This window comes from Bufo bufo, chromosome 4 (assembly GCF_905171765.1).
Source record: "Bufo bufo chromosome 4, aBufBuf1.1, whole genome shotgun sequence".
NCBI lineage: Eukaryota > Metazoa > Chordata > Amphibia > Anura > Bufonidae > Bufo > Bufo bufo.
Genome location: NC_053392.1, coordinates 232,236,045 through 232,262,598, shown reverse-complemented (window position 1 = coordinate 232,262,598; position 26,554 = coordinate 232,236,045). Strand labels below are relative to the sequence as shown.

General features: G+C 44.6%; 1 protein-coding gene across 1 annotated transcript in view; it reads left to right on the top strand.

Moving 5' to 3' along the window:
* The first annotated feature begins 7,127 nt into the window (after positions 1-7,127).
* OSTN (osteocrin) overlaps positions 7,128-26,554 on the top strand; it is a 45,476-nt gene continuing 26,049 nt past the window's right edge. The window contains exons 1-2 of the mRNA XM_040430009.1: positions 7,128-7,178; positions 16,176-16,262. Of these exons, the coding sequence (XP_040285943.1) occupies positions 7,128-7,178; positions 16,176-16,262 (138 nt within the window). The remainder of the gene's footprint in view (positions 7,179-16,175; positions 16,263-26,554) is intronic.

The window sequence follows — 26,554 nt, the reverse complement described above, 5'->3', positions numbered from 1 at the left end:
TGCTCTTTGACTGCTTCCAATAAGAACCGGCCTGGAACAGTTTTTCAGCCACACTAAGTAAAACAGTGTCAGCAAGCACTAGCTGCCGCTGACACACAAAATTACCAGTTCTTATCTCACCGAGGCCAGGAACCTCGGTGACACGTGCCTTCCATCAATGACGGACCCTTGCACCTTCCTACACTATCTTTTATCTGTAGGTAGTGGCGTTGTGGAGAAATTTGAACTGTTACAAATATGGAGCACTAGGAGGCGGACTTATGCTGTTCGAGCACCGCTCCAGTGATGCCCCTGGTGCTCCATACTGAGGCCCTTTGTTTTCAAATCACCCCCCCCCCCCCTTTAGATTGACAGCACTAGACCAGAGGTCTTGATTCTGTGCACCTGCTGTCTAAACTACGGTGCAGACATCTTCAGCTTCATGCCGATGAGCAAAGATGCATACTATGGTCGGCTTCAAGCCAACCCTAATGCCACTTCTGGGTTCAGTGACATGAACAATGCATGTGCAGTATGCATCTTCACTCATGGAGATGAATATAAAGATGTGAACATGTGCCTCTCTAGACAGCGGTTATGCAGACGCCAGATCTAAAGGGAGAGGGCGTTGTGTTTGAAGGAGAAAGGCGTCAGTCTGGAGCACCAGGGGCGTCTCTGGAGCAGTGCTCGAACAGCATAAGCTCACCTCTTGGTTCTTTAATAGCTCATTAGCATATTCATAACAGTTCAAATTTCTCCACAATGCTACTACCTACAGATAAAAGATAGGTATTGTTTTAATTAGCATCAGCAACCCTACCAGGCTATATGCCTGGTTGTATAGGGTTGATCCAGGTGGCAGAGCCAATTAAAAACGTTCTAGATTTTTTTAAAATATATATTTTTTTTTTATTTTATTTTTTTAATTTTCTGGTAGTGAAATATTTAAACATTCAGGGGAACATTTATTAAGACCAGTGTTTTGTGCGGAAGTCTTATTCTCTGCCCAACTGGTGTCAGATATGCCACATTTATTGAGAGGGACGCATCTTTGAAGCATAGCTTGACAGGTCCAGGAGCCAGAACTAAAATCTATACCAGCTAGGAGCTATCTTAGATTTTGATTATAATTTATGCCAGTGTTCAGATATAAACTATAATACATTTGTTGGGCAGGTTACACAAGGCCTTGCAATGCCATTGCCTATCCTGCTAAGTTTTTTGAAAAGTAGTGACCCGAGAGCAAACCCCACAAAAAAAATGATGGTTGCACAAAAATTTGCAACTTTTGACGCCACAAGATTGGTGTAGTGGTGTGATAAATGTGCCCTTGTATAAAGTAAATTATGCAATTAGGCTTTAAAGGGGTTGTCTCACTTCAGCAAATGGCATTTATCATGTAGACAAATAATACAAGGCACTTACTAATGTATTGTGATTGTCCATGTTGCTTCCTTTGCTGGTTTGATTCATTTTTCCATCACATTATTCACTGATCACATCCGGGGTAACGGCCACAGCTGCAGAACAAATAGGAGCTGCTGCACATCTGGCCTACGCACTCTCCCACGATCCTGGCCACCAGAGAGACTGACAAATAGTGCAAGCACGACCACCACTGCCGGATTGCAGGGTGGTCATAACCCCTGGATACGAGCAGTGTATAATGTGATGGAAAAATGAATCAAAACAGCAAAGAAGGTAATATGGATAATCCCAGTACACTAGTAAGTGCCTTGTATTAACTTTCTCTACATAATAAATGCTATTTGCTGAAGTGAGACAATGTCACAGCCAGACAGCTGTCTATCTCAGCTGTCATGCAGTTGGACTGATTGCTACCCTTTAAGTTCCTCCCCATAATGCAGTAGTGTGCGGCTGATACAACTTCCTGGAGTGTGCGTGCATGCTGTTCCCAGTTCCCAGTTCCCAGTTCCCAGTCGTCAGCAAGATAAGTGCTGTTTATGTATTTATGATTTTGTCTTTTCTGGATCCAGGTGACCCTGACTCCCTCCGTGTCAGTGTAGGGAGCCGGTGGTCGTCTCCCTTCACTATTGTAGGGTCTTGAGGTAATAGATAGCCGAGGAACGTGGATATGCGGCCATCCACCTTTGGGGTGTTCGCATAGGCTGAGCAGTGAGGGAGAGCAGCAGGTCTATTGCAGGGGTCTCCCTTTGTTCCTTAGTTGTGGATCCAGAGAGACATTGTTTATATGGTATTGTCTTGTTTCCTGTACACCATCCGTGACATTATCAGCCGTCAAAACCGTCTCAAGCATGGATCCGGTTTCACTTTTGGCTGAACGCTTTCAGGGTCTTTCTTTGGAGGTAGCTGATCTCCGTGAGACTTTTTCTCAGTTTCAAGTGACCGGTTCAGCTTGCGTTCATGGAGTTTGTGCTGAGCCTAAGATCTCGCTCCCGGATACGTTCTCTGGGGGTAGTGAGAATTTTGTGCGTTTTAGAGAGGCTTGCAAACTCCATTTTCGCCTTCTTCCCCATTCTTCTGGTGATGAAGAACGGAGGGTGGGGATCATTATATCGCTGCTCAGGGGTAACGCTCAGTCCTGGGCCTTTTTGCTGCCGGAGGGGGCACGGCCCCTTCGTTCAGTGGATGAATTCTTCTAGCCCTGGGTCAGATATATGATGATCCGGATCGTATTGCTCTGTCTAGACTACGTCTGTTATGCCAGGGTAAACAATCCGCAGAGATATACTGTTCAGAATTTCGGAGCTGGGCAGCAGATACGGGTTGGAATGATGCTGCACTCCGAAGTCAATTTTGCTATGGTCTTTCAGAGGGATTGAAAGATGCATTTGCCTTTCATGAAAGACCTACCTCCTTGGATTCTGCTATGTCTCAGGCTGTTCGTATTGACAGGCGTCTTAGAGAGAGAGGAGAGATCTCTCCTTCCTGTCATACTCAGTCCCGGGACAGTGCAGCGGTCTCATTCTGTGCGCAGGGGTCTCAGTCGCTGTCAGCCCCTTCTGAGCAGGAGTCCATGCAGCTGGGGTTGATTGCCTCTGACAATAGAAGATTCAGCCAGCAGGGGAGGGTTTGTTTTTGTTGTGGAGGTATAAATCATCTGGCAAATGTTTGTCCCTCTAGGAGATTTAGGCAGTTTTCTGGGAGTAATAAAGAGACAAAAAGGAAAAAATCTTTTAAAAATGTTCCGTCTGTTACTATTGGCAGGGTTGAGGCGGAAATTGAAGGTTTTCCGTTTGCTTGTAGTTCCCGTTTTGTCCTGCCTGCTAGGGTGGCGCTAGAGAGCAAGAGCATTTTTTGTGAGATTTTTGTGGATAGTGGAGCAGCTGTCAACCTCATTGATAATCAATTTGCAATAACTCATGGTTTCCAGGTATGCACTTTGGGAAAGGATATTCCTGTTTTTGCTATTGATTCAGCTCCACTTTCTCAGAAATCATTAAAGGGCATAGTTCACAATATCCGTTTAATTGTGTGGATGCTCATGTTGAGGATGTGTCATGTTTCGTCCTTAGCAGTTTGCCTACTCCTCTAGTGTTGGGGCTACCCTGGCTCACTAAACATAACCCCACCATTGATTGGCAAGCGAGGCAAATAAATGGTTGGAGTAACTTTTGCAGAGAGAATTGCCTCATAACATCTGTTTCTGAGGTTTCTACTAAGACTGTACCACCTTTCCTCTCTGAATTTTTGGATGTCTTCTCTGAGAGTGGAGTTCAGGGTTTGCCTCCGCACAAGGAGTATGATTGCCCTATTAATCTCATCCCAGGCGCCAAGCTGCCTAAATCTCGTTTATACAATCTCTCCCAACCTGAGAGGGTCGCTATGCGGGCTTATATCTCTGAAAGTCTGAGAAAAGGACACATCCGACCCTCGAAGTCACCTGTTGCCGCTGGTTTTTTCTTTGTTAAGAAAAAAGATGGTTCTTTAAGACCTTGTCTGGATTTCAGGGAGCTGAACAGTATCACTATTCGTGACCCTTATCCGCTTCCTCTGATCCCGGACCTGTTTAACCAGGTTGTTGGGGCTAAAGTCTTTTCCAAATTAGACCTAAGAGGGGCATACAACCTGGTTAGGGTCAGAGAAGGAGACGAATGGAAGACGGCTTTCAATACCCCTGAGGGATATTTTGAGAATTTGGTTATGCCTTTTGGTTTGATGAATGCCCCAGCCGTTTTTCAGCATTTCGTCAACAGCATTTTTTATCATTTAATGGGAAAATTTGTATTAGTGTATTTGGATGACATTTTGATTTTTTCTCCTGATTTCAAGACTCATAAGGAACACTTACGTCAGGTCTTGCTCATCCTGCGGGAGAATAAATTATACGCGAAACTGGAAAAATGTGTGTTTGCGGTTCCAGAAATCCAATTTCTGGGGTTTCTTGTCTCCGCTTCTGGTTTTCGCATGGACCCCGAGAAGGTCCGCGCTGTGCTTGAGTGGGAGCTTCCTGAGAATCAGAAGGCGCTGATGCGTTTTTTGGGCTTTGCCAATTATTACAGGAAATTTATTTTGAATTATTCCTCTGTTGTTAAACCACTCACTGATATGACCAGAAAGGGGGTAGATTTTTCTTCCTGGTCGGTAGAGGCGCGTAAGGCCTTTTCTAATATCAAGGAGAGTTTTGCTTCCGCTCCCATCCTAGTACAACCTGATATTTCGTTACCCTTCATAGTTGAGGTTGATGCTTCTGAGGTAGGGGTGGGTGCGGTCTTGTCTCAGGGTTCCTCTCCTGCCAAATGGCAACCGTGTGCCTTTTTCTCAAAGAAACTCTCCTCCGCAGAGAGAAATTATGATGTGGGAGATAGGGAATTGTTGGCTATCAAGTTGGCTTTTGAGGAATGGCGCCATTGGCTAGAGGGAGCCAGACACCCTATTACCGTGTTTACTGACCATAAAAATCTGGCCTACTTGGAGTCAGCCAAGCGTCTGAACCCGAGACAGGCCAGATGGTCTTTGTTCTTTTCAAGGTTTAATTTTGTTGTTACGTTCCGCCCTGGGGTTAAGAATGTGAAGGCAGATGCCCTGTCACGTTGTTTTCCGGGAGGTGGGAATTTTGAAGACCCGGGTCCCATTTTGGCTGAAGGTGTGGTGGTCTCTGCTCTTTTTCCTGAATTGGAGGCAGAGGTGCAGGCAGCCCAGTCAGAAGCTCCTGATCTTTGTCCTCCTGGGAGGTTGTTTGTGCCTCTCGCTTTGAGACACAAGATTTTTAAAGAACACCACGACACGGTCCTTGCTGGGCACCCGGGGGCAAGAGCCACACTGGATCTCATCACTCGGAGATTCTGGTGGCCTGCGCTTCGTAAGTCGGTTGAGAGTTTTGTGGCAGCTTGCGAGACTTGCGCTCGTGCCAAGGTCCCTCATTCACGGCCATCAGGTCCTCTCCTTCCTTTGCCCATTCCTTCCCGTCCTTGGACACATCTGTCCATGGACTTCATAACGGACTTGCCTCGTTCCTCGGGGAAGTCTGTGATTCTGGTGGTGGTGGACCGTTTTAGCAAAATGGTGCATTTTATCCCTTTTCCTGGTTTGCCCAATGCTAAGACGCTGGCGCAGGCATTTATTGACCACATTGTCAAATTGCATAGGATTCCTTCAGACATAGTCTCTGATAGGGGCACGCAGTTTGTTTCCAGATTCTGGAAGGCTTTCTGTTCTCGCTTGGGGGTTCGGTTGTCATTCTCTTCTGCTTTCCATCCGCAGTCGAATGGCCAGACAGAGCGCGTCAATCAGAATCTGGAGACATATCTGCGCTGTTTTGTGGCGGAGAATCAGGAGGATTGGTGTTCTTTTTTGTCCCTTGCTGAGTTTGCTTTAAATAACCGTCGTCAGGAGTCCTCTGATAAGTCACCATTTTTTGGTGCATATGGGTTCCATCCGCAGTTTGGGACTTTCTCGGGAGAGGGCTCTTCTGGTTTGCCTGATGAGGACAGATTCTCCTCGTCTTTGTCATCTATTTGGCAAAAGATTCAGGATAATCTAAAGAGCATGAGTGAGAGATATAAGCGTGTGGCGGATAAGAGACGTGCGCCTGGTCCGGACCTGAATGTTGGTGATCTGGTGTGGTTGTCTACCAAGAATATCAAATTGAAGGTTCCCTCCTGGAAGTTGGGTCCTAGGTTTATTGGGCCTTACAAGATCCTGTCTGTCATCAATCCTGTTGCCTACCGTCTTGATCTTCCTCAGACTTGGAAGATCCATAATGTTTTTCATAAGTCCTTATTGAAACCTTATGTTCAACCTATTGTACCCTCGCCTTTGCCTCCTCCTCCGATTATGGTTGATGGGAATCTTGAATTTCAGGTCTCTAGGATTGTGGATTCTCGTCTTGTCCGCGGTTCCCTCCAGTACCTCGTTCATTGGGAGGGTTATGGTCCCGAAGAGAGGATGTGGGTCCCAGTGACGGACATTAAGGCCTCTCGTCTCATCAGGGCTTTCCATAGGTCCCATCCTGAGAAGGTGGGCTCTGAGTGTCCGGAGTCCACTCCTAGAGGGAGGGGTACTGTCACAGCCAGACAGCTGAGAAGCGCTCACAGGAGCTTCTCAGATCCTCCTCCTTGAATTTCTTTGTTTTGGTTTAGTTTCTCATCTCGTTAGTCTATCTCAGCTGTCATGCAGTTGGACTGATTGCTACCCTTTAAGTTCCTCCCCATAATGCAGTAGTGTGCGGCTGATACAACTTCCTGGAGTGTGCGTGCATGCTGTTCCCAGTTCCCAGTCCTCAGTCGTCAGTCGTCTGCAAGATAAGTGCTGTTTATGTATTTATGATTTTGTCTTTTCTGGATCCAGGTGACCCTGACTCCCTCCGTGTCAGTGTAGGGAGCCGGTGGTCGTCTCCCTTCACTATTGTAGGGTCTTGAGGTAATAGATAGCCGAGGAACGTGGATATGCGGCCATCCACCTTTGGGGTGTTCGCATAGGCTGAGCAGTGAGGGAGAGCGGCAGGTCTATTGCAGGGGTCTCCCTTTGTTCCTTAGTTGTGGATCCAGAGAGACATTGTTTATATGGTATTGTCTTGTTTCCTGTACACCAACCGTGACAGACAACCCCTTTAATATTTCCACAGTCTAAGGTTTGATTACAACAAACTAATTAGATTATCCATTTTCTATGATATCATATTGCTATTTATATCATTAGTAAAAATTAAAAAAAAACATGTAACTATGAGTCCACTTATTCAACGCTCTTATTCCAGACCTACAGTAACTGCCAGGGTAACTGTACATTATGAAAGTTTGAAGATGTGTTAATATACTTGTAAAATTTATTACAGCAAATGTTTTCCTCACATGTGTGACTTTGATGTAAGTTTTCACTCTGCAGAGATCTGGAGGCAGTGACTATAAAATGTTTCCAGAATATAGTTTTCCAAGATTAATAACATTTTGGAAAAAACATTGTTACTTTGGGTGTGAAGTAGGAAGAATATTTTGTGTAATATGTGCCTATCTATATATGCCTAATCCTCAGTATGTTTAGATTTCCTATTCTTACCTTTTTGCATAATTTACGGATCCTTAATCTCAATTTCCATTATTGAATTGTCTTACATACAAAATGGTTATGGAGCTACAGAAATATTCACACTTCATAATATATATGTGGAAATAGTATGTATACATTATAGAGGCAAAGTGGAGGCTCAGGGTAAGAAGATGACTAGCTCTCTTTAATCCATTCTTCTTCCATTTCTTCACATCAGTGATAACATTAGAGATTAGAGAATAAAGAAGCAGACCAGGTCCCTTCTCTCTTCCAGGCGGTGAGTTCAGGCAGTTATATTTGCTGATATACAGGGCAATGACTGTTTATCCCTGATCATTTCCAGCTTGTTAAGCAGTAGATATGAGTGAAGTTTTGAAAAATGTGATTCGGCAGCTTCACCGAAGTTCTCCAAGAAATTTAATTTGTTCCAATAAATTTTTTTACGAATCGCTATAAATCATGTATACACAGGCCACTCTGCCTTAGATTAGAGCCACACAGTGCGGCCATGCTGAGTTGAAGAACCATCAAACCAATTAGCCCGTAGCTGCGTTTCATTTAATAATGAAGACCACACTGTATACTCGGTCTTCATTGTTCATGGCCGTGCGGCACTTTTAATGCACCTTTAAACAGGGGCTATTGCTGGTATGGGGTATGGCTGGGTAGGTGGGGGGCACAATATGCATATTATTGCTGTTCTCCTGCAATCTCCTGCAGATTATTTGACAGTAAACACAGAATATTAATCATCTCTGGCATACCCACTTCAAAATCCCCAGCACTCTCATGCCCTACAGGTGGGAGCCCTTTTTCTGCCATCTTCTTTTCCTCCTTTTCCACATCATCTAATATTAATGAGAATATGTCATCAGGAACATCCAGCTCCTCCTCTTTCTGGATCTTGCTGGCTTTTCTAGAACATAGAGACCAAGAAGGATGATTTGGAAGAAGTAACGATAGCAAAAGATGAGGATGGTCTTCATTAAGACCTGCCCCCTAAGGGGTACAGACTGGATGGTACTGGTTGGCACACTGACAGTGGAATAATAAAGGCTTCCATCTTATTGGTAATGAATTACATTTAGGGCTGATGTCGGAATAAGTAACTGTTGGAATAATTTAATAAAATTGATGTAGAAAAAGTCTCTCTGCACGCTCCCTCTCCACGATTCTTCTATCGTTTTCACCAATACTGTCCCTAGCGCACAGCGTTTTCCTAAACTTCAGACCAAATTCCGCTTTGAATGCCTCTCTTCGCTCAACGCTATTCAGCAGCATTTACATGTAGCAATCATCTCCTATATATGTCGATGAATAGTGTTGATCGAGCACCAAAGTGCTCGGGTGTTCGGGTGCTCGGGTCAAACACCTCGGAATGCTCGGGTGCTCTACTGAGCACCCGAGCACAATGGAAGTCAATGGGAGAACCCAAGCATTAAACCAGGCACTCCCTGCTCTAAAGAGGGGAGGGTGTCTGGTTCTGGTTCATAAGAAAAGGTCAGAAATTGATGGAAACACCACCGAAATGGTTCGGGAACAGCATGGGGAGGATGTCTGGATGCATCTTGGACTCCCAGGTCGCTACTGGGAACAATGTTGTCCGAGTAGTACACCACTTTTACGCAATAATATGCACCAAACCGAAGATAACATCGATTTTAGAGGAAAAATTGTTAGGAAACATTCTTTCCTGTATATTTACTTGTATATAAAGTGTAAGTGCTGCCAAAAATTACAAGGAAGAGGCACTCCGATACAACCTGTATATCACATAAGGGAGGGCCTCATTCACCTTGTGGTACAGTTGTTCAGGTAGTGGAACTCCAACACTCATAAAGCCTATGCACTAAGTGAAAGGGCTTCCAAAAATTACAAGGAACCGAAACTCCAATACACCTTTTATTACACATAAAGTAGGGCATCATACACCCTTGAAAAATTATGATTGATGGCCTGCTGGTGACCCTCAAAAACATGAGGAGCAAGGGCCTGTTGGTGACCCTCTAAAACATTACGAGCGAGGGCCTGCTGCTGATATGACCATCTAAAAGATTAGGGGTGAGGGTCTGCTGCAGAGCTGACTCTCTAAAACATTAGGGGCGAGTGCCTGCTGCTGATCTGAGCATCAAAAAATTTATGGGCGAGTGCCTGCTGCTTAGCTAACCATTGAAAAGATTGTGGGCGAGGTCCTGCTGGTGAGCTGGTCCTGTAAAACATTATATGCGAGGGCCTGCTGGTGAACTGACCCTGTAAAATATTATGGTTGAGTGCCTGCTGGTGAGCTGACCCTCAAAAACATTATATGCGAGGGCCTGCTGGTGAGCTGACCCTCTAAAAGATTGTAGGTGAGGGCCTGCTGGTGAGCTGACCCTGTAAAACATTATAATTTAGGGCCTGCTGGTGAGCTGACCATCTAAAGGATTGTAGGTGAGGGCCTGCTGGTGAACTGACCCTGTAAAACATTATGGTTGAGGGCCTGCTGGTGAGCTGACACTCAAAAACATTATATGCAAGGGCCTGCAGGTGAGCTGACCCTCTAAAAGATTTTAGGTGAGGGCCTGCTGGTGAGCTGACCCTCTAAAACATTATATGCGAGGGCCTGCAGGTGAGTTGACCCTCTACAACATTAGAAGCAAGGGCAGACTAATAAGCATGTTGATATGATGGAAGAGGAGGAGGACGAGAAAAGAAGGATTGAACCATATACCCTTTTTTGTGGTAGAAGGGGTGCATGGGAATACAGTGTATTCAGTACATTATAAAAAACACATTTAAAGTGCCTTTATGATCAGCCGCTTTCCTCTGGTGGAGAAGATAAGTCAGGGGCAATCCAGGCCTTGTTCATTTTTATAAGAGTCAGCCTGTCAGCATTTTCAGTTGACAGGCGGATGTGCTTATCAGTTATTATGCCCTAAGCAGCACTAAATACCCGTTCTGACAAAATGCTGGCGGCAGGGCAGGCCAGCACCTCCAAGGCATAGAGCGCCAATTCGTGCCACGTGTCTAGCTTGGACACCCAGTAGTTGTAAGGCACAGAGGGATCATTGAGGACGCTGACACAGTCTGCTACGTACTCCTTTACCATCTTAAAAAAAAAAATCCCTACTTGTGACACTAGGCCCATCATCAGGGTGAGGGTGCTGGTGGAGTGTCATGAAACTGTCCCAGGCTTTGGAGAGTGTTGCCCTGCCTCTGTTGGAACTGCTGTGTGTTACCCTCGTCTCCCCTCCTCGGTTGCCGAAGGAGCTGCGTACTCTGCCGCCAGCGTTGTCAGCTGGAAATTTTTGGAGCAATTTTTCCACAAGGACCTTCTGGTATTGCACCATTATGCTCGTCCTCTCCACCATAGGAATGATAGATGAGAAGTTCTCTTTGTAGCAGGGGTCGAGAAGGGTGAATAACCAGTAATCAGTGTTGTCCAAAATGCGTAAAACGAACATCAGCCGGGACTGTTCGCGAACCACAAGTTTGCGGCGTGCCCCATTCACTTTAATGGCAGGCGAACCTGAAAAACCTTCAGCTCATATTTGCAGCCACCAAATACTTAATAGAAGTGTACAAATAGTCCCACAACATGGACAGGGACTAGAGGGGGATCAATGACAAAAATTTCAACAACAAATATGTATCTTAATCAGGGGACATTTTTATGCGTCTTAAAGGGAAATTCTCTGAAATGTGCCCTGTTGGAGCCTAGAAATTTTTTATTTTAGGCCACAGGAGTACAGGCCTTTAAAATTAGGCATTCACCTGACATAAAAGAAATTGTGATTATGTGGCTCGAGGTACATTATGCGGTCACTGAATAACAATTTTATTGTAGCCCACTTTTTTTTGGATGGCAACTGGTATATCATGACAGTAGAAATTATCTGTTCCAATGTCGTTTGTCACTATCTGTAGCTGAGGTAACGTAGCAAAACCGCAAACAAATGCTGCACTTCCCAAATGCACTATATAGAAAGTATATAATTGGTATATAACACCCCTGCTTCAATCAATTTTTTTGCACAGCAACTGGTATATCACACCAGTAGAAATTATTTGTTTCAATGGTGTTTGTCACCATCTGTAGCTGAGGAAACGCAGCTAAACCGCAAACAAATTCTGCACTACCCAACTGCACTATATAGAAAGTAAATAATTGGTATATAACACCCCTGCTTCAATCAGATTTTTTGGGGGGCAACTGGTATATCACACCAGTAGAAATTATTTGTTCCAATAGCGTTTAGCACTCTGTGTAGCTGCAATATCGCAGCAGAACCGCACACAACTGCTGCACAATACAAATGCACTACAATATGCTTTCTATGTTAGAAAGTATATTAGAAGTAAATTAAACCCCTCAGTAAGTCACACCTATCGATAGCACACCTATACCACTCCTTAAAAAGACTTTTGTGACCCTATTAGCTAGCGTTTGGTGTCCCTAACAGTCTGTCCCTGCTCCACACAGCAACCTCTCCCTATACTGGCAAAAGACTGAATGTAAAATGGCAGCCAAATCAGGTTTATTTATAAGATATGGGGTATGTCCATGTGCTGAAACGTCTCAATTGACTGTCCTGTACCACCTGATGGATGTGTCATGGGTCAAAGTTCTTCACAATGTAAAAGAATATGGCGCTGGCAGACATCGCCATATGTTCGCCCATTCGGTGAACTGTGAACGAGCAAAGTTCTCAGCGAAACGACTGCTGGGAGAACCGCAAGGCCATCTCTAGTGCCAGAGTCCCAACAGGCAAGAGTTCGCTGTTGTCATCAGGAGGATGACTCTCAATCTCCTCATCCTCTTCCTCCTCCTCTGCCAATCCACGCTGAACAGATGGAATTAAACTTCCATGGGTACTAGCCTCTGTAGCGGTGGCAACCGTCTCCTGCTCCTCCTCCTCATCATCCAATTTGTGCTGAGAAGACAAACTGAGGGTGGTCTGGCTATCACCCTGTGTAATGTCTTCCCCCATTTCCACCTCTTCCACAAAGCGTCCGCCTTAATTGTGAGCAGCGAGCATTTGAGCAGACACAGAGCGTTATCACCGCTCACTATCTGTGTTGATTCCTCAAAGTTTCTTAAAACCTCACAGAGGTCAGACATCCATGCCCACTCCTTGCTTGTGAAGAGCGGAAGCTGACTGGAAAGGCGACGACCATGCTGCAGCTGGTATTCCACTACTGTCCTCTGCTACTCAGAAAGCCTGGCCAACATCTCAATTGTAAGCGCTGCTGCAGCATTGACAGACCGGCGGCAGCTGTCGATGACTTGTGGAAATGGGCACACACGCGGCGCACCTTCACCAGTAGCTCAGGCAAATTGGGGTAGGTTTTGAGAAACCGCTGAACCACTAAGTTGCACACGTGGGCTAGGCATGGTATATGTGTGAGCTTGCTCAGCTCCGAAGCTGCCACCAATTTACGGTCATTATCAGACACAACCATGCCTGGTTCTAGGTTGAGTGGCGAGAGCCACAGCTCAGTCTGGTCTCTTATCCCATGCCACAGCTCTGTGGCGGTGTGCTGTTTGTCACCTAAGCAGATCAGCTTAAGCACGACCTGTTGACGCTTCCCCACTGCAGTGCTACACTGCTTCCAGCTACCGACTGATGGCTAACTGGTGCTGCAAGAGGATAATTCTGAGGTGGAAGTGGAGGAGAAGGCGGAGGAGGATAAGTGGGGGTTGGAGCCTCTATCGTAGGTGGTGGCGGAAACCCTGATGGAATTAGGGCCTGCAATCCTTGGCGTCGGTAGCACTTGTGCCATCCCAGGGTACGAGTCACTCCCGGCCTCCAGAACGTTCAGCCAGTGTGCCGTCAGGGAAATGTAGCGTCTCTGGCCGAAAGCACTTGTCCATGTGTCAGTGGTTAAGTGGACCTTCCCAGTAACTGCGTTGGTCAGGGCACGGGTGATGTTACAGGACACAGTGTAAGGCGGGCATGGCACACTGTGAAAAATAGTGGTGGCTGGGGACTGTGTAACGAGGGACGGCCGCCGACATCAGGCTGCGGAAGACCTCAGTGTCCACAAGCCTAAATGGCAACATTTCCAGGGCCAGTAATCTGAAAAGTTGTGCATTTAGTGCTATGGCCTGTGGGTGGGTGGCTGGGTATTTGCGATTGCGTTCAAATGCCTGGGGTAAGGACATTTGTATGCTGCGCTGGGACACGGAAGTGGAAGTGCAAAGGTTCAGGTGCACGGCGGGAGGCATCTGGGCCTGCGCCTTGGACAAGGGATTGGCAAGCACATATCACAGGGGAAGAGGAGGCAGTGGTGTGACCCACAGACATAGATTGTGGAGCCAGGCATTCGGCCCACCTATTACGGTGCTTTGATGCCATGTGGCGGATCATGCTGGTGGTGGTGATGTTGCTAGTGTTCACGCCCCTGCTCATTTTTGTATGGCATAGGTTGCAAATTACAATTCTTTTGTCGTCCACACTTTCCTCAAAAAAGGGCCAGACTGCGAAAAACCTACTCCTTGGCAAGGGAGATTTCCGCAAGGGTGTGCTCTGGGAAACAGTTGCGGGCCTGTTTGGTGTGGCACGCCTTTTGCCACCCCACTGCCTCTTCCAGCCTGTTGCGGTGCTGCAGATCCCTCCCACTCTGCTGTCCTCCCTCGGCTTGCCACCTTCCCAGGTTGGGTCAGTGACTTCATCGTCCACCACCTACTCTTCCACTTCCTCACTCTGCTCATCCTCCTGACTTTTTGACCTAACAACCTCAGTTATTGACAACTGTGTCTCATCCTCATCATCAACCTCTTCAGACACTAATTGCCGTTGACTTATTGGCAACTGTGTATCATCATCATCATTCACCTCGTGAAACACTAATTGCCGTTCCCCACCGTCATCTTCTTGTGACTGTGGATGCTCAAGAGTTTGGGAATCAGGGCAAAAGACCTCATGTCCCTCTTCAACCGGGCTTGTCGCGAGACCCAAATGAAGAAATGGTGCTGAAAAGAGCTCCTCGGAATATTTGAGTGTGGGATCACTTGTTTGGCAAGACTCTCCATGGTGGGAGGAAAGAGGATCAGGGCGAGGATTGTGTTGACCTGACTCTTGGCTACTGAGACTGGACTTGGTGGAAGACAGGGTGGTGCTTAATTGACTGGAAGCATTATCTGCTGCAAGCCAACCGACCACCTGGTCGCACTGATCTGACTTCGAGAGCGTTGTCCTGCGCTGCCCTGCAAACTTGGACATAAAGCTAGGTATCATGGATTATTGTTTTTCTTGTGCTCTGGCAGCAGGCACAGGTTCAACGTGCCCAGGGCCACGGCCTCTGCGTGCATCATCAGCATCATGCCACTTCCCTGTCCCTTACTGCTCGCCTTCTTCATATTAAATGTTATATATGCCTGAAAGTATGTCACACGTACAGTAGCGTAGGATTTGTAAGTGTATGCGCAAAAAAATAAAAAAAGGTATTTGGGATGTGGAAACGTCAAACAGGAGATATACCGCAGATAATGTCGCTGATGTCAGCAGCGGCTAATAAAAAATTAACGGGGAATGTCACAGGTATTTGGGATGTGGAAATGTTACACAGGAGAAATACCGCAGATAATGTCACTGATGTCAGCAGCGGCTAATATAAAATTACATGGAATGTCACAGGTATTTGGGATGTGGAAACGTTACACAGGAGATATACCCCAGGTAATGTCACTGTCCGCAGCGGACACCATCTATGGAAAAAGTACACTGGATTTCACAGATATTTTTAGGATGCGGAACACGCAATATTTCTGCTGCCACACACAATAGTCCTTAAAAGGACTTTTGGGTCTCTGACAATTTTTTTAACTTACAAAAAAAAAAATCCACTCCCTACACTATCTTTACCTTCTTCAGCACAGCTCTCCCCAACTAACACTGAGCCGAAAATGTTTTATCGGATGCTATATAGCACCCGATGACGCGTTACGGCAAGCCAATCACTGTAATCCCAGTAACCAACATGGCTACGGCATTACAGTGAAGGGCAGTACTTACCTACACGTTTAGCAGCCAACAAACCTGCGGGGAAGAGACTCGAGCATTGCGCTCGAGCACATGCGGTATTCGGCCAAATGCCGCCATTTGCCGAGCATCGAAATGCTCGAGCCGAACTGGTGTTCGGCCTAGCATACTCGATCAACACTATCGATGAACAATTGTATCTATGTTCATTCATTCTCATACAGGTTCATTGTTTGTCGGCAGCACATGCCTGTTTACACATGAATTTATGTGCTGCATAAATAACCGGATCACTCGACAATTACTTTGCTTGTTTGTTGTGTGATCGGTGGCACATTTACAGGGGGCAATTATTGGGAACGAGTGTTTGTACAAACGTTCACTCCCAATGACTGGCCCAATTATATATTTAAGTAGACCTTAAGGGTATGGCCACATGGTCAGGTTTCTGGAGGAAGTCTTGGAAGCCAAAACCAGGAGTGAATTCAAAAATAAGGAGAAGTCGCATGTGTCCTGTATACTTTATTTCCTTTTTATGATCCATTCCTGATTTTGGGTTCCAAAAGTGAATGCAGAAACCTAACCATGTCACTGTACCCTAAGATGGTGAACAATACTGTAACCACGATGACATGGTAATATTTTGCTCCAGCTGTGAGATCAACTTCTATCTACCTCTCTGATGATACATACAGTATGTATTCCCTGACCTTAAAAATTATATGAAATTTTTATTACTGATATTGTCCATTCTCCTAATAGATGCTGGACTGGACCAATGTGAGTGTCTACCTTTTCCTAGCTGTTACTATTCTGAAGTGGACTGGTCTTGCAGAGGCATCTTCAGAGGTAGGGGAGTAAGTACTGTGGAATTATTTAACTTATTTTGCAATATGGATTCTACTCTACAGGGAGTGCAGAATTATTAGGCAAGTTGTATTTTTGAGGATTAATTTTATTATTGAACAACAACCATGTTCTCAATGAACCCAAAAAACTCATTAATATCAAAGCTGAATATTTTTGGAAGTAGTTTTTAGTTTGTTTTTAGTTTTAGCTATTTTAGGGGGATATCTGTGTGTGCAGGTGACTATTACTGTGCATAATTATTAGGCAACTTAACAAAAAACAAATATATACCCATTTCAATTATTTATTTTTACCAGTGAAACCAATATAACATCTCAACATTCACAAATATACATTTCTGACATTCAAAAACAAAACAAAAACAAATCAGTGACCAATATAGCCACCTTTCTTTGCAAGGACACTCAAAAGCCTGCCATCCATGGATTCTGTCAGTGTTTTGATCTGTTCACCATCAACATTGCGTGCAGCAGCAACCACAGCCTCCCAGACACTGTTCAGAGAAGTGTACTGTTTTCCCTCCTTGTAAATCTCACATTTGATGATGGACCACAGGTTCTCAATGGGGTTCAGATCAGGTGAACAAGGAGGCCATGTCATTAGATTTTCTTCTTTTATACCCTTTCTTGCCAGCCACGCTGTGGAGTACTTGGATGCGTGTGATGGAGCATTGTCCTGCATGAAAATCATGTTTTTCCTGAAGGATGCAGACTTCTTCCTGTACCACTGCTTGAAGAAGGTGTCTTCCAGAAACTGGCAGTAGGACTGGGAGTTGAGCTTGACTCCATCCTCAACCCGAAAAAGCCCCACAAGCTCATCTTTGATGATACCAGCCCAAACCAGTACTCCACCTCCACCTTGCTGGCGTCTGAGTCGGACTGGAGCTCTCTGCCCTTTACCAATCCAGCCATGGGCCCATCCATCTGGCCCATCAAGACTCACTCTCATTTCATCAGTCCATAAAACCTTAGAAAAATTAGTCTTGAGATATTTCTTGGCCCAGTCTTGACGTTTCAGCTTGTGTGTCTTGTTCAGTGGTGGTCGTCTTTCAGCCTTTCTTACCTTGGCCATGTCTCTGAGTATTGCACACCTTGTGCTTTTGGGCACTCCAGTGATGTTGCAGCTCTGAAATATGGCCAAACTGGTGGCAAGTGGCATCTTGGCAGCTGCACGCTTGACTTTTCTCAGTTCATGGGCAGTTATTTTGCGCCTTGGTTTTTCCACACGCTTCTTGCGACCCTGTTGACTATTTTGAATGAAACGCTTAATTGTTCGATGATCACGCTTCAGAAGCTTTGCAATTTTAAGAGTGCTGCATCCCTCTGCAAGATATCTCACTATTTTTGACTTTTCTGAGCCTGTCAAGTCCTTCTTTTGACCCATTTTGCCAAAGGAAAGGAAGTTGCCTAATAATTATGCACACCTAATATAGGGTGTTGATGTCATTAGACCACACCCCTTCTCATTACAGAGATGCACATCACCTAATATGCTTAATTGGTAGTAGGCTTTCGAGCCTATACAGCTTGGAGTAAGACAACATGCATAAAGAGGATGATGTGGTCAAAATACTCATTTGCCTAATAATTCTGCACGCAGTGTATCTTTAACCCATTCCCGACATTCCTCAGCGTACATGCTGAGCTAAGTGGGCCCAATAGCGGGTGGGTGCCTACCGTTTTGCACAGCAGACATCCACAGACAATGTTTGTAATTGGAGACTACGTTGATCCCAGACATTTAACCCCTCAGATTCTGTGGGCAATTGCAGACAAATAATCTGAGAGTAATTCATCAGGACCGGACTACTTGTGATGCCCAAACAGTTCCACCTGCAATTAGATCACTGGAGCTGTTCATTTGCTATAGCAGCCTGTTGCCTTCCGAAAGCCATAGTACACAATTTGAGGGGGTGTGTACTGTGTCAGTACACAAAAGTGATACCTTCTGGTGCAAAGACACGACCTCAGTAGATATGTATAGGATCTTTAATTGGTAAATGACAACGCGTTTCAGAGTCAATATACTCCTTTCTCAAGTCTGTGGGGTCAGTGCTGGAGCTTGTAGCAGATGTATTTCTCACTTTCCATTCTGTAGAAAGTCCATTATTTGTAGACATAATAGATATTTCTGCTAATAACGTTAGTGCAGCGATCTACAGTCAGAACCATGGCGTTATAAGCAGGATATAGATCTAATTACTGACAGCTCTCACATGGTCACAACTCTCTTCTGAACACAGTATTGTTTGCAGTACGCACAGTGAGCGGTCACTTTTCCCACACAGATTAATACAGCGTGACGACACACAATGCTATGTACACATAGAAGTACACAGTGGGGGAGATTTATCAAAACTGGTGCAAAGGAAAACTGGATTAGTCACCCATAGCAACCAATCAGATTACTCCTTTCATTTTCCAATGGAGCTGTGAAAAATGAAAAGTGAAATATGATTGGTTGCTATGGGCAACTAAGCCAGATCTACTCTATACCAGTTTGATAAATGACATATATATATATATATATATATATATATATATACATAAAGAAAAATGACAGTACTCTCAAACACTTTATTCACCCCTGTGGTCGCAATGTTTTCAGCTCATTCACAGAGTCTTTTTTCAACCTATGAGCTACAACGTTGCGAGTAGTGTTGAGTGAACTTGTGTTTCAAGTTTGGCATACAAGGCTCAGGTTATCTAATTCCGTTATGGATTCCGCTACCACGGACCATAAGGGTCCATTCACACGTCCGGTCTGTTTTGCGGTCTGCTAATTGCGGATCCGCCAAACATGGACACCGGCCATGTGCGTTCCCCATTTTGTGGAACGCACATTGCCGGCACTAAGATAGAAATGCCTATTCTTGTCCGTGGCTGCAGACAAGATTAGGACATGCTAAAAAAAAATTGCGGGGCCACGGAATGGAAGTGCGGATGCGGACAGCACATGGTGTGTTGTCCACATCTTTTGCAGCCCCATTGAAAATGCGGAACGGATGCAGACCCATTATGCAGACCTGTGAATAGACCCTTAGTTATGGTCCGCGGTAGCAGAATCAATAACGGAATTTTTACATAACCCGAACCTGAACCTTGTACGCCAAACTTGAAACACAAGTTCGCTCATCCCTAGTTGCAACCACAAGGGTGAATAAAGTGTTTTTATTTTCACTAATTTTTTGTGAGACCGCTGCCATTTTTTTAAATTCTTATATTGTCCTGGATTTGTTGCTGGATCCATTGGCCTGCACCTCCATATTTATATTTGTCCTGATGTGCTGCTATTGTGTGTATATATATATACACTCACCTAAAGAATTATTAGGAACACCATACTAATACGGTGTTGGACCCCCTTTTGCCTTCAGAACTGCCTTAATTCTACGTGGCATTGATTCAACAAGGTGCTGATAGCATTCTTTAGAAATGTTGGCCCATATTGATAGGATAGCATCTTGCAGTTGATGGAGATTTGAGGGATGCACATCCAGGGCACGAAGCTCCCGTTCCACCACATCCCCAAGATGCTCTTTTGGGTTGAGATCTGGTGACTGTGGGGGCCATTTTAGTGCAGTGAACTCATTGTCATGTTCAAGAAACCAATGTGAAATGATTTGAGCTTTGTGACATGGTGCATTATCCTGCTGGAAGTAGCCATCAGAGGATGGGTACATGGTGGTCATGAAGGGATGGACATGGTCAGAAACAATGCTCAGGTAGCCTGTGGCATTTAAACGATGCCCAATTGGCACTAAGGGGCCTAAAGTGTGCCCAGAAAACATCCCCCACACCATTACACCACCACCACCAGCCTGCACAGTGGTAACAAGGCAAGATGGATACATGTTCTCATTCTGTTTACGCCAAATTCGGACTCTACTATTTGAATGTCTTAACAGAAATCGAGACTCATCAGACCAGACAACATTTTTCCAGTCTTCAACAGTCCAATTTTGGTTAGCTTGTGCAAATTGTAGCCTCTTTTTCCTATTTGTAGTGGAGATGAGTGGTACCCAGTGGGGTCTTCTGCTGTTGTAGCCCATCCGCCTCAAGGTTGTGCGTGTTGTGGCTTCACAAATGCTTTGCTGCATACCTCGGTTGTAAAGAGTGGTTATTTCAGTCAACGTTGCTCTTCTATCAGCTTGAATCAGTCGGCCCATTCTCCTCTGACCTCTAGCATTCACAAGGCATTTTCGCCCACAGGACGGCCGCATACTGGATGTTTTTCCCTTTTCACACCATTCTTTGTAAACCCTAGAAATGGTTGTGCGTGAAAATCCCAGTAACTGAGCAGATTGTGAAATACTCAGACCGGCCCGTCTGGCACCAACAACCATGCCACGCTCAAAATTGCTTAAATCACCTTTCTTTCCCATTCTGACATTCAGTTTGGAGTTCAGGAGATTGTCTTGACCAGGACCACCCCCCTAAATGCATTGAAGCAACTGCCATGTGATTGGTTGACTAGATAATTGCATTAATGAGAAATAGAACAGGTGTTCCTAATAATTCTTTAGGTGAGTGTATATATATATATATATATATATATATACACTCACCTAAAGAATTATTAGGAACACCTGTTCTATTTCTCATTAATGCAATTATCTAGTCAACCAATCACATGGCAGTTGCTTCAATGCATTTAGGGGTGTGGTCCTGGTCAAGACAATCTCCTGAACTCCAAACTGAAAGTCAGAATGGGAAAGAAAGGTGATTTAAGCAATTTTGAGTGTGGCATGGTTGTTGGTGCCAGACGGGCCGGTCTGAGTATTTCACAATCTGCTCAGTTACTGGGATTTTCACGCACAAACATTTCTAGGGTTTACAACGAATGGTGTGAAAAGGGAAAAACATCCAGTATGCGGCAGTCCTGTGGGCAAAAATGCCTTGTGGATGCTAGAGGTCAGAGGAGAATGGGCCGACTGATTCAAGCTGATAAAAGAGCAACGTTGACTGAAATAACCACTCGTTACAACCGAGGTATGCAGCAAAGCATTTGTGAAGCCACAACATGCACAACCTTGAGGCGGATGGGCTACAACAGCAGAAAACCCCACTGGGTACCACTCATCTCCACTACAAATAGGAAGAAGAGGCTACAATTTGCACGAGCTCACCAAAATTGGACTGTTGAAGACTGGAAAAATGTTGCCTGGTCTGATGAGTCTCGATTTCTGTTGAGACATTCAAATGGTAGAGTCCGAATTTGGCGTAAACAGAATGAGAACATGTATCCATCCTCTGATGGCTACTTCCAGCAGGATAATGCACCATGTCACAAAGCTCGAATCATTTCAAATTGGTTTCTTGAACATGACAATGAGTTCACTGTACTAAAATGGCCCCCACAGTCACCAGATCTCAACCCAATAGAGCATCTTTGGGATGTGGTGGAACGGGAGCTTCGTGCCCTGGATGTGCATCCCTCAAATCTCCATCAACTGCAAGATGCTATCCTATCAATATGGGCCAACATTTCTAAAGAATGCTATCAGCACCTTGTTGAATCAATGCCACGTAGAATTAAGGCAGTTCTGAAGGCAAAAGGGGGTCCAACACCGTATTAGTATGGTGTTCCTAATAATTCTTTAGGTGAGTGTATATACAGTCCTGATCAAAAGTTTAAGACCACTTGAAAAATGGCAAAAAATCATATTTTACATTGTTGGATCTTAACAAGGTTCCAAGTAGAGCTTCAACATGCAACAAGAAGAAATGAGAGTGAGACAAAAAAAAATGAATTAATTGAAAATAACGCTTAAACTGAAAAAGGCTGTTTTTCAGCTGATCAAAATTTTAGGACCACATGCCTTTAAAAGGCCAAATCTGTGCAAAGATGTGGATTCATTGTCATTTTCTGTCAGGTAGTCACACGTTGTGATGGCAAAGGCAAAAAAACTCTCCCTTTTTGAACGTGGTCGGGTTGTTGAACTGCATAAGCAGGGTCTCTCACAGTGCGCCATCGCTGCTGAGGTGGGACGCAGTAAGACAGTCATTTGGAATTTCTTAAATGATCCTGAGGGTTATGGAACAAAAAAGTCAAGTGGAAGACCGAAAAAAATTTCATCAGCACTGAGCCGGAGGATCCAATTGGCTGTCCGTCAAGACACTGGACGATCCTCGACCCAAATTAAGGCCCTTACTGGTGCTGACTGCAGCCCCATAACCATCAGACGGCATCTGAGACTGAAGGGCTTCAAAAACAAAAAAAGTCTTCAAAGACCTCGTCTCCTTGAACGCCACAGAACTACTAGTTTGGACTTTGCAAGAGAGCACCAAACATGGGACATTCAAAGGTGGAAGAAAGTTTTATTCTCTGATGAGAAAAAATGTAACCTTGATGGTCCTGATGGTTTCCAACGTTACTGGCATGACAATCAGATCCCACCTGAGATGTTTTCTACGCGCCACAGTGGAGGGGGCGCCATAATGGTCTGGGGTGCTTTTTCCTTTAGTGGAACAATGAAGCTTCAGGAAGTGCAGGGGCGTCAAAAGGCCGCTGGCTATGTCCAGATGTTGCAGAGAGCATTCCTCATGACTGAGGGCCCTCGTCTGTGTGGTAACGACTGCGTTTTTCAACAGGACAACGCTACAGTACACAATGCCTGCAGGACAAGGGACTTCTTCCAGGAGAATAAGATCACTCTTTTGGCCCATCCTGCGTGTTCCCCTGATCTAAATCCAATTGAGAACCTTTGGGGATGGATGGCAAGGGAAGTTTACAAAAATGGACAACAGTTCCAGACAGTAGATGGCCTTCGTGCGGCCGTCTTCACCACTTGGCGAAATGTTCCCACTCACCTCATGGAAACGCTTGCATCAAGCATGCCGAAACTAATTTTGGAAGTGATAAACAATAATGACGGAGCTACTCATTACTGAGTTCATGTTTGGAAGTTGGATTTCTGTTTTGGGGGGTTTAGTTTTTTTTGGAGGTGTGGTCCTAAACTTTTGATCAGCTGAAAAACAGCCTGTTTTGTTTTTTCCGTTGTTTTCATTAAATTGAATGCTCAAAAAATGTTTTGTCTCACTCCCATTTCTTCTTGTTGCATGTTGAATCTCTACTTGGAACCTTGTTAAGATTCAGCCCTGCTAAATATGATTTTTTGCCATTTTTAAAGTGGTCTTAAACTTTTGATCAGGACTGTATATATATAAATATATCTATATATTAGGGTTATTCCTGCAGTATATAAATCTTTTGCTAGAAGTAGTTGTGCATTGTGTGTGTATATATATATTTTTTGGGGGCGATTGTCTTAGGCAGAGTCTCATTTTTTGCGGGATGAGATGATGGTTTGATTGGTACCATTTTGGGGCACATATGAATTTTTGATCGCTTGGTATTACACTTTTCTGATGTAAGGTGATAAAAAAATGTTTTTTTTGGCACATTTTTTATTTTATTTTTTTAGACGGGTTGGATCACAAGCTATTTTTATAGAGCAGGTTGTTATGGAAACCGCAATGCCTAATATGTGCATTTTTATTTTTATTTTTTTACACAATAAAAGCATTTTTGAAAAAAAAAATCATGTTTTTGTGTTTTCATTTTCTGAAAGCCATATTTTTTTTATTCTTTGGGCAATTTTCTTAGTTAGGGTCTCGTTTTTTGCGGGATGAGATGATGGTTTGATTGGTACCATTTTGGGCCACATATACATTTTTGATCACTTGGTATTACACTTTTTGTGATGTAAGGTGATAAAAAATGGATTGATTTTTTGGCACATTTTTTTATTTTTATGGTATTCACACCAGATGGGTTGGATCACATGCTATTTTTGTAGATCAGGTCCTTACGGACATGACGATACCTTAGATATACCACAGCAAGCCAGTTGCCATGGTAACCATCGGGACGCTGCTACAGTGCAGCAGCCCGATGGGGGAGGTAGAGATCTCCCTTAGTTTACCCTTCAAGCATCGAGCCACTGCCACAGCAGAGCAGCGGCCTGATGGTTAGCCCCTCCATACAGCGGTCCATAAGAACCGATGTCGACCGTTTCAAGCAGAGTGTCAGCTGTACATTACTCTGCCGTGCTCTGCATCTTGAAAGGGGGGCGGGGATGCTGCGCACTCTGCATCTTGAAAGGGGGGGTGTTGTGTGCGCTCTGCTATCCTGGGGGGGCATCGCCACTGCTCGCCCATCTATAAAGGAGGGGGGGGGATTTACCCTTCAAGCTTTGGGTCGCTGCCAGGGCAGAGCAGCGGCCCGATGGTTAGCCCCTTCCAGACAGTGGTCCTAGCAACGTAGCATGAAAGGGGCTAAACAGTTATTTCAAGCAGAGTGTCAGCTGTATCTTACAGCTAACACTCTGCCCCGCTGCCGCTCTGCCATCCTGCAGGAGGGAGAGGAAGGAGAGGGAGACAGTGAGCGCTCCCGTGCGCACAAGAGGAGTTACAGGAGAGCAGCCTGATGTGCATAGGAAGCACAATAGGCTGTAGAACAAAAAATATATAAAAAAATAAACACAACCATATCCTTTAAGGCTAATTTCACATGAGTGAGTTTTCCATCCGGAAGCAATGCGTGCAGTGAACACAAAGCATTCTAAATAAATCCTGACCCATTAAATTAATTGGATATGTGTACACAAGCATAGTTTTTCATGCATCATCTTTGCGTTCAGGAAAAATTACAGCATGTTCTATATTGTGTGTTTTTCACGCAGCCCTGGACCCATAGAAATGAATGGTGCTTGTGTGAGAAACGGAAGGCATCCAGATGGTTGCTTGGGGATGTTGAGTGTCAGAGTATGGCCACACTGCGTGGTCTTGATGTGGTCATGATGCAGTTAGGAACCACAGCATCTCATTTTCCAATAGAAGTCAATGGAAAATAGGTTTCTGAGATAGCCCTGGCACTTTCAAAGTTGTAACGATACCTGATACACAGATACACAGTTGAGTAGCCGCTTGGAGATAAGTTTTTCCACAGGTGTTAATATTTGAAGATAATCAGAAAGCCAAAGAACCAAGAAAATTCACATTTCAAACAACCGTGGCAAACAAAAAATGCATTCTAAACACATGATGCGTGTAGTAACCGATCACATGTGTTTCCTAACCGCATCATGACCTCATCACACCCACACCATGTGGCTGTACCCTTATTCTTCCGTTTTTCTTCATGTGCGCAAAAAACACATTCAATCCGGATGCAAATCTGTAACACTAAATGTAATTGTAGAAAGACACTGATTGAACTTGCATGTAGAACCATCAGTTTTTCTCTGGACAGATCCGACACCAGGCTCGGACTGGCCCACAGGGTAACAGGTGAAGCAGCTGATCAAAGTGGGCCCTTAGTCCTCCACCCACTACACAAGTGGTGCTTGGCACAGTAGACCAACTGCAATACAAACAGATACCAGCCTATGCTTATATAAAAACTGGGTATATTATTTAACAAATCACCCAGTGTATCATTATACGGGGGCTTACACAAAAGGCATTGCCTAGGCTAGCATTCCTTATTACCAAACAGGCTCAGACTGGCTCACAGGGGAACAGGTGAATCCCCCGGTGGGCCCCTAATCAAGGTGGGCCCTTAGTCCTCTACCCCCTACCTGCACAAGTGGCGCATTGCACAGTAGACCAACTGCAATACAACCAGATACCAGCCTATGCTATAAAACTAGGCATATTATTTAACAAATCACCCAGTTTATCATTATACGGGGGGTGGAGAAGACTTCTAGGTGCAGAGGCAGGCCAGCCAGTATCCTCTTTCCCCAGGGACCTGACCTCTCAACTGCACTACAGGGACCACCATAATCCATCATCTTGTAGTGTCTTGCTACAGCTGCCACTGTGTGAGCAGGTAATATTTGCATGTAGGTTAACAGTGGGTCCCCAAAATCAATTTTACTGGTGGTCCATAGGCACCTCAGTCCGACACTGCCTGACACAATCCGTACGCTTGTGTGAAGCTGAATTATTTTCAGCTTTCTTATACATCATATGGAATATTAGGCTAGGGTGACATGGAGACATGTGTTGTGTGACATTTTTCTTCTGTCACTAAAAAATCGTGCAACATTTTTTGTAATCATAGTCAATGGTGTGACATGCCACATGATGCAATTGCGAAAAGACATTTGCTAAAATATTTTCTGTCACCACGTAGCCCTAGTACCTTTATAAAGTACAACTTTTCATACAAAAAAAGCCCCCATACGGCTATGTGAATATCTATATATATACAGTACAGACCAAAAGTTTGGACACACCTTCTCATTCAAAGAGTTTTCTTTA